The 10,973-nt window shown below is 40.0% G+C and overlaps 1 protein-coding gene across 1 annotated transcript in view; it reads left to right on the top strand.

Moving 5' to 3' along the window:
• usp48 (ubiquitin specific peptidase 48) overlaps window positions 1–10,973 on the top strand; it is a gene marked incomplete at its 5' end in the record, with an annotated part of 242,914 nt that overhangs the window by 190,628 nt on the left and 41,313 nt on the right. Inside the window, 1 exon segment of the mRNA XM_037678534.1 lies at window positions 8,153–8,283. Within this exon segment, the coding sequence (XP_037534462.1) occupies window positions 8,153–8,283 (131 nt within the window).

Here is a 10,973-nt window from a genome sequence, read left to right as displayed (position 1 = left end):
ATGGTTTTTCACAGTGATTATTCTAGTTAGAGATTCATGAGTCTAACAGCCTCAGGGTAGAAGCTGTTCCTCAGTCTAGTGGTTCTACACTTAATGCTCCTCAACCTCCTTCCTGAGGGGAGTGGGGCAAAAAGTGTGTGTGCTGGGTGAGTGGGGTCCTTCATGATGCAGGTGGCCCTCTTCCTGCATCTGGAGGTGTAGATGTCTGTGATGGTGGGGAGGCTGATTCCGACAGATTTCTGTGCAGCCTTCACCACTCTCTGCAAAGCTTTTCTTTCTGCAGCTGTGCAGCCTCCATGCCACACGTTGATGCTGGAGCACAGGATGCTCTCCACTGCACACCTGTAGAAGGAGGTGAGGACTGAGCTTCCCAGACCAGCTCGCCTCAGCCATCTGAGGAAGTAGAGTCTCTGATGAGCTTTCTTGATCAGGCTGGTGGTGTTGTTGCTCTAGCTGAGGTTGTCATTCATGTGTACACCCAAGTACTTGTAGCTGGAGACCACTTCCACCGCAGATCCTCTTATGTTCAGGGGGTGTAGGTGTTTTTGTTCCTTCTGAAGTCCACAATCATCTCCTTTGTCTTCTTCACATTTATGTGAAGGTTATTCTCTCTGCACCAGCTCTCCAGGTGTTCCACCTCTTGCCTGTAGCTGGACTCATCATTGTTTGTGATGCATCCCACCACCGCTGTATCTATATCATCTTGGTGCATCATAAAGAGGAAGGTGCAACAAAGAAGGCCCAAGACGATTGAACAGTTAGAGGCCTGTATTAGACATGAATGGGAGAGCATTCCTATTTCTAAACTGGAGAAACTGGTCTCCTCTGTCCCCAGACGTCTGTTGAGTGTTGTAAGAAGATGGGGGGATGCCACACAGTGGTAAAAAATGGACTTGTCCCAACTTTTTTGGGATTTGTTGACGCCATGAAATTTGGAAACAACAGATTTTTTCCCTTAAAATGATACATTCTCTCAGTTTAAACTTTTGATCTGTGATTTTTGTTCTATTCTGAATAAAATATTCGATGTTGGCACCTCCACATCATTGCATTCAGTTTTTATTCACAATTTGTTTAGTGTCCCAACTTTTTGGAATCCGGTTTCTAAGTGTGACTAAGTGCTAATGGGACTAATAATAATCCTGCGCAGCTGCACCGCCTTCACTGTTAGTAAGTGTGTGTGACCTGCAGCAGTGAGGGGCTGCTTGTGAGGGAGAAGGGGGGGGGCTGCATGACGTTTCGGCTCAGATGGGCAGAAACAGAACTACTGTCCATAGACTTTTAAGTCTTACAGTGAGAGGAGGCAGCACCACATCAATAAAACAGCATCTCATCATATCACTAAAGATAAAGTCCTTAGCAGCTAACAGCCGTCTTGTGAGCCGCTAAGGATCACGTCTTTAAAGATATGACAAGACGCTGTTTTATTCACATCACCTCTCATAAGGCACAGCACAGGTAAAAGTTTCATACTGTAGTTTGTCTCAGGGAAGGAGCTGCATAACAAAATTTAGCACATGCTTCATACTCCACTTATAGCGCTGCTAAGGTTTGTTGTGCTCAAACATTTTCGTTGGGACTTATTTTTGGCATTTTTCTGTTTCACATCTGACAAATTAAATCTGAAACATCTCCAAATGACAGAGCCATTATTTTCTTCCTGCTCACCAGTTCTGCGACTCGCTCGCTCTCCTTTTTTTTATTATTATTTTTATTTTTTTTTTTTTTTTTTTTTTTTTGTGGCAGCTACGTGCTGCAGGCAGCTGCTCCATCTGGAGAGAAGCGGGAAGAAGAGGGAAAGCACGCAGGTAGGGGCTGAGTTTAGAGTGAGTGAGAGGAGGGGGACCATGTGGGAGAAGAAAGAAGACAGCAGAGCTGGTGGATTTTGTAGTGGAACTATATAGTTTATGTCGGAATAATGTCAATTTATATTGCAAAAAAATTATATCGGTATTTTAAAAATATTGAGATATAGCCCAGCTGTACCCGATAGTTATGAAATGCTTTGTGAGGCTGGTCATGGCCAGCAGAAAGTTCTAAAAGCACTAAAACATTGGAACTTCCTGAATCAGCGGTTAAAAGAAGGTTATTAAAACTCTTAAAAGGGTTGTCTCTGTGCTGTGGTTTGATTTAAAGACAGACTGGAATTTTTCACCAATGCTTTTGGCAGTTAAAAACATCTTAAGTTGATTAGAAACAACTTTGTCTAAAATGTTCAACAGAAAAGGGCACTTTAGAAATATGTCTATAATTTAAGAGCACTGTTGGGTCATGGTTAATCTTTATGAGTGGCTGCACCACCGCCTAAAAGTAGCAGGAACACAGCCTAATGAGAGGGACATGTTAATCAGGACAACAACTAATGGGCCAAGAGTGTAAATGGAATGGTAAATGGACTGTACTTACAATACCTTGCGAAAGTATTTGGCCACCTTGAACTTTTCAACCTTTTGCCACATTTCAGACTTCAAACATAAAGATATAAAATTTTAATTTTTTTGTGAAGAATCAACAAGTGGGACACAATCTTGAAGTGGAATGAAATTTATTGGATGTGTCAAACTTTTTTAACAAATAAAAAACTGAAAAGTGGGGCGTGCAGTATTATTGGGCCCCCTTGCGTTAATACTTTGTAGCTCCGCCTCTTGCTGCAGTTCCAGCTGCAAGTCTCTTGGGGTTTGTCTCCATCAGTTTTGAACATGGAGACACTGAAGTTCTGCCCATTCTTCCTGCAGAACAGCTGGAGCTCAGTGAGGTTGGATGGAGAGCGTTTGTGAACAGCAGTCTTCAGCTCTTTCCACAGATTCTGGATTGGATTCAGGTCTGGACTTTGACTTGGCCATTCCAACACCTGGATATGTTTATTTGTGAACCATTCCATTGTAGATTTGGCTTTATGTTTTGGATCATTGTCTTGTTGGAAGATAAATCTCCATCCCAGTCTCAGGTCTCTTGCAGACTCAAACTGGTTTTCTTCCAGAATGGTCCTGTATTTGGCCCCATCCATCTTCCATCAATTCTGACCATCTTCCCTGTCCCTGCTGATGAAAAGCAGGCCCAAACCATGATGCTGCCACCTCCATGTTTGACAGTGGGGATGGTGTGTTCAGGGTGATGAGCTGTGTTGCTTTTACACCAAACATATCGTTTTGCATTGTGGCCAAACAGTTGGATTTTGGTTTCATGTGACCAGAGCACCTTCTTCCACATGTTTGGTGTCTCCCAGGTGACAAACTTTAAACAACACTTTTTATGGATATCTTTGAGAAATGTCTTTCTTATTGCCACTCTTCCATAAAGGCCAGATTTGTGCAGTGTACGACTGATTGTTGTCCTATGGACAGACTCTCCCACCTCAGCTGTAGATCTCTGCAGTTCATCCAGAGTGATCATGGGCCTCTTGGCTGCATCTCTGATCAGTCTTCTCCTTGTTCCAGATGAAAGTTTAGAGGGACGGCCGGGTCTTGGTAGATTTGCAGTGGTCTCATACTCCTTCCATTTCAATGTGATTGCTTGCACAGTGCTCCTTGGGATGTTTAAAGCTTGGGAAATCTTTTTGTATCCAAATCCGGCTTTAAACTTCTCCACAACAGTATCTCAGACCTGCCTGGTGTGTTCCTTGGTCTTCATGATGCTCTCTGTGCTTTGAACAGAACCCTGAGACTATCACAGAGCAGGTGCATTCATACAGAGACTTGATTACACACAGGTGGATTCTATTGATCATCCTCAGTCATTTGGGACAACATTGGATCATTCATAGATCCTCACTGAACTTCTGGACTGAGTTTGCTGCACTGAAAGTAAAGGGGCCCAATAATATTGAACGCCCCACTTTTCAGTTTTTTATTTGTTAAAAAGTTTGACACATCCAATAAATTTCATTCCACTTCACGATTGTGTCACACTTGTTGTGATTCTTCACAAAAAATTAAAACTTTATATCTTTATGTTCGAAGTCTGAAATGTGGCAAAAGGTTGAAAAGTTCAAGGGGGACGAATATTTTCGCAAGGCACTGCATATAGCGCCTTTTTATCTTATTTCAAGATACTCAAAGCTCTTTACACAACAATCTGTGTCCTCATTTACCCATTCATACAGCACTCTACTAGATCTCTACAAAGCTAATTGAACAAATCATTCTAAAGAGACTAATCAGTGCTTTAGATCACATTCATACACTGATGGGACACACATCAGAGGCTATGAGGGGTTCAGTGTCTTGCCCAGGGACACTTCAGCATGTTACTGCTGGTGGATTCAAACCCCCAACTCTCTGTTGGAGGACGACTGCTTTAACCACGCAGCCACAGCCACTCCAGTGTGAAAAACTTCCTTAAACCAGTCACAAAAATTGGCCATGAGCTGACTGCCCAGCACGTTGTTATGCTCCTATCAGTTCAGCCGAGTTGACAGAGTGCAGGAGGTGTCCTTAGAACAGGGGTCTGCAACCTTTATTATAAAAGAGCCATTTTTATCAGAGTCAGAGTTTCTTTATTGTCATTCGCACCTCATGTGGTACATGTGGTGGAGCGAAATTATGTACACAAGGTCCCAGTTACATCCAACAATAAAATGTATAAGAAAAACATTAATAACATCTAAGATATGAACTAAGAAAATCATCAACTAAATATACACTAAGCACTCATAACATAAAACATTGAACATCAGCACAAACATATGCTTTCGTTCACTAAATTAAATGTGTCCAGAGCCGCAACAACCTGCTTCAACTGTAATTATCAACTGGTGGCCCATGGACCACTTTAAATTTGTTATAGGAGACTTTTGTGGCTGGTAGGAGTGACAATATAAAGCTAAGAAATATCTAATGATTTTTTAACATTTGATATTTTTACAATTTAAGACAAATGAAAAGACCATATTCTTGCAAAGAGAGGGGAAATGTTTTTTTTAATCAAAAAACAACAACTATGAACTGTGTAAACCTATGTCAGTTTTAATTAAGTATAGAAATAAAGCAAAAACTTAAAATATTTGCAAAATAAATAACAGGAAAACAGTTAAAACGTTGGTTACGTATTGTAACCCCAGATTCTATGAGTATAAGCGCAGCCCTTTAAGGCTATTGCTAGTGGGTTTATCCCTACGTGTTCAGCGCAGCACTGAAAACTTTAATCCACGCCCACCTACTGTGTGGGCCTCATCCCGGTCCATATAAATTATGGTGAGACCGAGTAATCGGCTCCCAAATAGCTTTTTTTCTTCATCCATTTAGGAACCAGTGAGGCCCGGAGCTTAAAGGGCTGCGTCTATACTCATAGAATCTGGGGTTACAGTACGTAACCAACGTTCTATTTCGTATAGGCTTCGCCCTTTATGGCTATCGCTAGTGGGTTAAAGGCAAAGTAGGATGTAGTCTATGCTTCACTGGGTCAACTCAGACACAACATGAAGCAACTGCTTGCACACAAAAAACTATTTCATCACTCATATCCTGATGCATGCTCAATAATCCAGGTAGAAAAATCCAAAAAAGTTCAATCTGGTCCTCTGGACATTCAAAAAATAAAAATAAAAACTCCAGTCAGCCATCAGGTGAAAAGGAGGAACCCAGACCCAAACCAGTGGTCATTCCGTATGTTGAGGGAGTATCAGAGAAACTGAGACGTTTATTTTCTAAACATAACGTCCCAGTGGCTTTTAAACCCCAAAATACATTACGGCAAAGACTGGTTCATCCCAAAGATCCAGTCCCCCGGCACAAACAGAGTAATGTTGTGTATGCTGTTCAGTGTCAGGAGGGTGATCAGTCTTACATCGGGGAAACTAAACAGCCACTGGCCAAAAGAATGGCCCAGTACAGAAGATCAACATCATCAGGCCAGGATTCTGTGGTCTACACTCATCTCCAGGCCAGCGGTCACTCTTTCAGAGATGAAGATGTTCACATCCTGGACAGAGAGGAACGATGGTTTGAGAGGGGAGTAAAGGAGGCCATCTTTGTGAAAAGAAATCGTCCATCATTAAACAGGGGTTGAGGCCTACGTGTTCAATTGTCCTCCTCTTACAATGCTGTTGTTGCTAGCATCACTCAACCCCCTGTGAATAGTAAACAGCCATCAGTGTGCTCATGATCCATTGTTAGGCTGATGGTCCTTCTTGACCATGTGAGCAGCTGGTCTTGGTTGTCAGCAGCAAACTGGTTGATCCAATATGAGAAGGTGCTATTTATAAGACTGAGCTGAATACAGCACCTCAGACTGAGGAAGTCTTTCGGAAGAAAGACGAAACGTTTCTATATATTTTTTTATGTATATTTTTTTGAATGTCCAGAGGACCAGACTTAACTTTTTTAGATTTTTTTTCTACCTGGAATATTGAGCATGCATCAGGATATTTGAGAACCTTTGAAGCCAGTTGGTCAAGAGCAAGGCCGACATACTTACCTGTCAGTTTGTTTCTTCTGGAAATGTATAATTATTGTCGAACAGAGTGTGTCTGATGTAGAGGAATATGGGGTTGGATATATATTGTAAATTATCAGTTATGAGTTAAGCTCATAAGATATGCATTTATTATGCAAATAACCTCGTTGTGGGCACCACATCTCTTTTTAGAGGAAAAATCAGTTTCTAACACCAAATTAAATGTAAACTGAAACGTGAATTCTTTTCTCGTGTTTAAAGGGCATCAAATCATTTAATACACACAGATATGCCAAAATAATCACAAATTTAGTTGATTTTATGTATTTTATTACAAAAATAATAATCTGTGATATATCTGATGAAGATTATGCATAATACACAAATGAATAACGAATAGCTTTGTATCAAAGGTCTACTTGATTATTCAAATCAGTGGAACTTTAAAAAGGCAGAATTTTTGGACTGTTCTGTTTGTGAAGTAGTTAAAATTGTGTCTGAATGAGCTGTAGTATGTGTAAAGCAAGATTATTGTGATGTATGATCACCAGAAAGGCATTAAAGGGTCTCTCTCTCACCAAAACGAGCTGTCTGAATGTTCCACAACTGCTTAAAATGATACCAGCAAGGCCTGAGATGCTCCAGTGACTGAGAGGCAGATTGTCTCCTCAAAAGTCACCGATCACCATTGGAGGGACGAAGGTCCGGCCACTGGCTCTGAAGTCAGCTTGGATTTATCACTCTGCGGTGCGATGGCTCTGGTTCGGTCAGGTTCTCTCGTCCTGAGACGTTTGCAGAAAAGGCTGCTTCTCTCCCGTTCTCTTCCTTCCTAGGATATCTCACTAGCAGGATGCGTCTTTTGCCGAAGTTTGCTCAAAGCCCAGTTGAAGTGTGTTGTGTAGAAGTAGAAGTGAAGGCGAAGAAGAAGTAGGCGAAGAAGTGAAGACGAAGTGTAGCGAAGAAGAAGTGAAACTTAACTGTCTGTGTGTTACAGATTGACTTTGGTCCACCTCTCGGAAGAGGGATGGTCCTAACTCTGTCATGTTTTATAAAATCTAAAGTCCATTTTCTCTGTCTGCCTTTTTAAGTCACTCTTCTTTTAAAAGAAAAAAAATAAGACAAACGATTATCTTAAAGAGAGATTACATAAAACAGACATTTTCATAAATAACATTCAGTTCTGAAGGTTTTGAAATAACATGCAATGTTCATCAAAAGGTGTCGCTGTTCATCTCCTGAAAAGAAAATGTCATTTAAACAAAGGGTTCTTTAAAATGTGTTATCTTCATGGGAACCCATCTTGGGAGTAATACTCCTTTTTTTTTTTGATAAAAGTTAAAGTCTCAGCAGATGTTTCACTTCGAGGTCAGTTGAACCAAAACTCATTAAAACGATCTGTCCGTTTCATGGGAAATTAGTTCATATTGGCAGTGAAGTTAACACAGTGACAGTTTTTTATTACACTTTCATTAGTGTCAACTAAGTTAGTGCTGAGCTGGACACTTGTAAAGTGAAGTCTGTTTGTTCCCAAGGGAATAGATGCATCTTATTTTAAACAGTTTAAACACAAAACACATGAATGATGTTTGTTTGAGATGAGGTGAACTCCTTTTTCTGTTTAAACTGAGATGAACTGTTTTCTGAGAAGAGGTGTTCTGTTTCTGAGGTGGTGTTCCCCTACACTGATTAATAAGTTATTATTATTGAGTTGGAACTTTGGCTTTTTGTTTGGTCAAATCTTTCTGTTCGTCTTTTACAGTGTAACTCTGCTTTGGCCAAATGAATGGGAGGTGATCAGCAGACTCTTCATTGTTGACCAGCCAATATCCATCCACTGCTTAAAACAGACCACACCAAATGGATGCACTACCCATTACACCACTCACCCTGGTAAGGCTTCCAGGTTCGAGAAAGCAGCTCAGCATTCACAATTCATACAATATACCATATCACTTTTTTATAAAGCACTTAAAAACAGCAACAAGGCCAACCAAAGTGCTATACAACAAAGCAAAGGACACTGGATAAAATACATACTGTAACTCCACAGAGGTAAAGATAAGAAATTAAATTACTAAAATCTTCCATCATTTTCCTCTGTCTTGCAGAGTAATTCATCAGAGAGCAGTGACTTAGATCATCTAGTTGATCATTTTACAACTTCTTTGCAAACCAAACCTCACTTGATAAAGCTGCGCCGCTGAAAAAGAAAGTAATCAATCAGAGGAGATTAGCTCCTTGGTTCAATTCTGAGTTACATACTTTAAAACAGACATCTAGAAAGCTGGAAAGAAAATGGTGCTCCACTGACGTTGAGGACTCTTACTCATCCTGGAGAGATAGCCTGCTAATGTACAAAAAAGCACTCCGTAAAGTTAGAACTTTACATTGTTAGTCTTTAATTGATTAGAATAAAAATAACACCAGGTTCCTTTTCAGCTAGTCTAATGAAAAATCATCTCTCTGTTGATTCATTTATCCTTACAACTATAAGCAGTGATGACTTCATGAAATTCTTTATAAATAAAATGGTTTCAATTAGGGAACAATTCAAACCAGCATCCATAGTATTGCCTCTGGTTCTGTCAGATGAGACACCTGCGTAATATCACTAAAATTAGAAACATCTTATCTAAAAATGATGCAGAAAAACTGGTCCATGCATTTGTCACACCTAGACTGGACTATTGCAATGGTTTATTATCTGGGTGTCCAAATACTTCTTTAAAACGTCTTCAGTTGATCCAAAATGCTGCTGCCAGAGTCTTAACTGGAGTTAGTGGGAGAGATCATATCTTTCTAGTTTTTATTTCTCTCCATTGGCTCCCTGTCAAATCCAGAATAGAATTCAAAATCCTACTTCTAACTTACAAAGCTCTCAACAACCTAGCTCCATCTTATATTTGAGCTTTTATTAGAATAGAATAGAATAGAATAGAATAGAATAGAATAGAATAGAATAGAATAGAATAGAATAGAATAATAATAATAATAATGAATTTAATATATTACACACTTTTCATTTATAAAAATCTCAAAGTGCTACAAATTGCAACTGAAATCAGTGATAAAATCATGTGGAGGCAGAATAGGCTTGCTTAAAATGAAAAGTCTTTAAGCCTTTTTTAAAGTCAACCAATGATTGTGGAGCTCTCAGATAGTCAAGGAGGGAGTTCCAGAGGTGAGGGCAGCCACACAGATTGCCCGATCTCCCGTGGTCCTTGTGGAAGGTGGAGGAGATGACTGTTCTGTGATCGTAGGGACTGGGTGGATGAATATTGAGCAAGAAGGTCCTTAGAATAGAAAATCATCAAAGTTCTTGCACACCTTCCAGGCCTCAACATAATATCTATTTAAAATTTTGATTCAAAATGTTGATGGAGGTGGGCACAAAAGAATATTTAAAACAGTTCAGTTTAGTTTTTGGGATTCTATACATTCTACCGGAAGGCAAGCACTTATATTCCTCATACAGGATGTGGGACAGATCCAACAAAACCCTTCGTGCCTGCCTAATTACAGACTGCTCATAGATGAACTGCAGGGAGAGCTTTTAGGTCCTACCCAACACCTTCATAGCAGTCTGTACCAGGTGCTGCAACTTAGATGGGAGACTGCAACGAAGACAAGATTCAACTTGTTTGCTGGATTCCTTAGATAGAGAACTTTACTAATTGGCTTTTATGTATGTGAATGTTTCTTTAAAGTGCCCTGAGACAACTTTGTTGTGATTTGGCGCTATATAAATAAACTGAATTGAACTGAATTGAATTAGATTTAGACTGAGTGGAGAGATTGCTGAACCGTCATCTCGGGCAAGTTGAGTAAATCCACGGGTGGTTTTGATATTTTTGTGTAGCGGAGAGACAACAGCGCGTCTCTGGAGTCGATGTATGGTAGTCCATTCTCCAAGTATGGAAAAGTTTGACACATCCTGAGAAGCTGCCAGACCAGCAGTGCCAGTAATAATCCTTGTGCAAATAATGTTATGGTGTTCCTCTCAACTCTCATACACTCTCACAATTAACAATAAAACCAAGTAAAAAATAAAAAGCAGCAACACCACTAGAGTCCGAGTCGCCAGCAGAACAGCGCCACATCAGCTGTCAAAGTCACCATATTTTCCTAACATAGCACTTCGCTCTTATGCCCCTTTTCCATTAGTACCTGTAGTACCGGTACAGCACAGCTATACTCGGTACAGTACATGTTGTGTTTCCATTATGCTTTCAGTACCGGTTCCAGTGGGCGGGGTTCAAACTGACGTCAAAACCTCTCACCAGCTGGTGGCGGTGCGACGCTGAAACTGTTTTCTGTACAGGGTGAGAATTTATTTTTGAAATTGTGTGTATTTATGTATATATATATGTGTATATATGTGCGTGTGTGTGTGTGTGTGTGTGTATATACATATATGTGTATGTATATACACACACACACATATATATATATACACACACATATATATATACACACACACACATCTATATATACACACACATATATGTGTGTGTGTGTGTGTGTGTGTGTGTGTATATATATATATATACATATACATATATATATATATATGTGTGTGT

The sequence above is a fragment of the Nematolebias whitei genome, chromosome 7, assembly GCF_014905685.2.
Source record: "Nematolebias whitei isolate Nwh7 chromosome 7, NemWhi1, whole genome shotgun sequence".
Classification (NCBI taxonomy): domain Eukaryota; kingdom Metazoa; phylum Chordata; class Actinopteri; order Cyprinodontiformes; family Rivulidae; genus Nematolebias; species Nematolebias whitei.
Note: the sequence above shows the minus strand (reverse complement) of the source record. Positions and strands in the feature narration are given on the sequence as shown.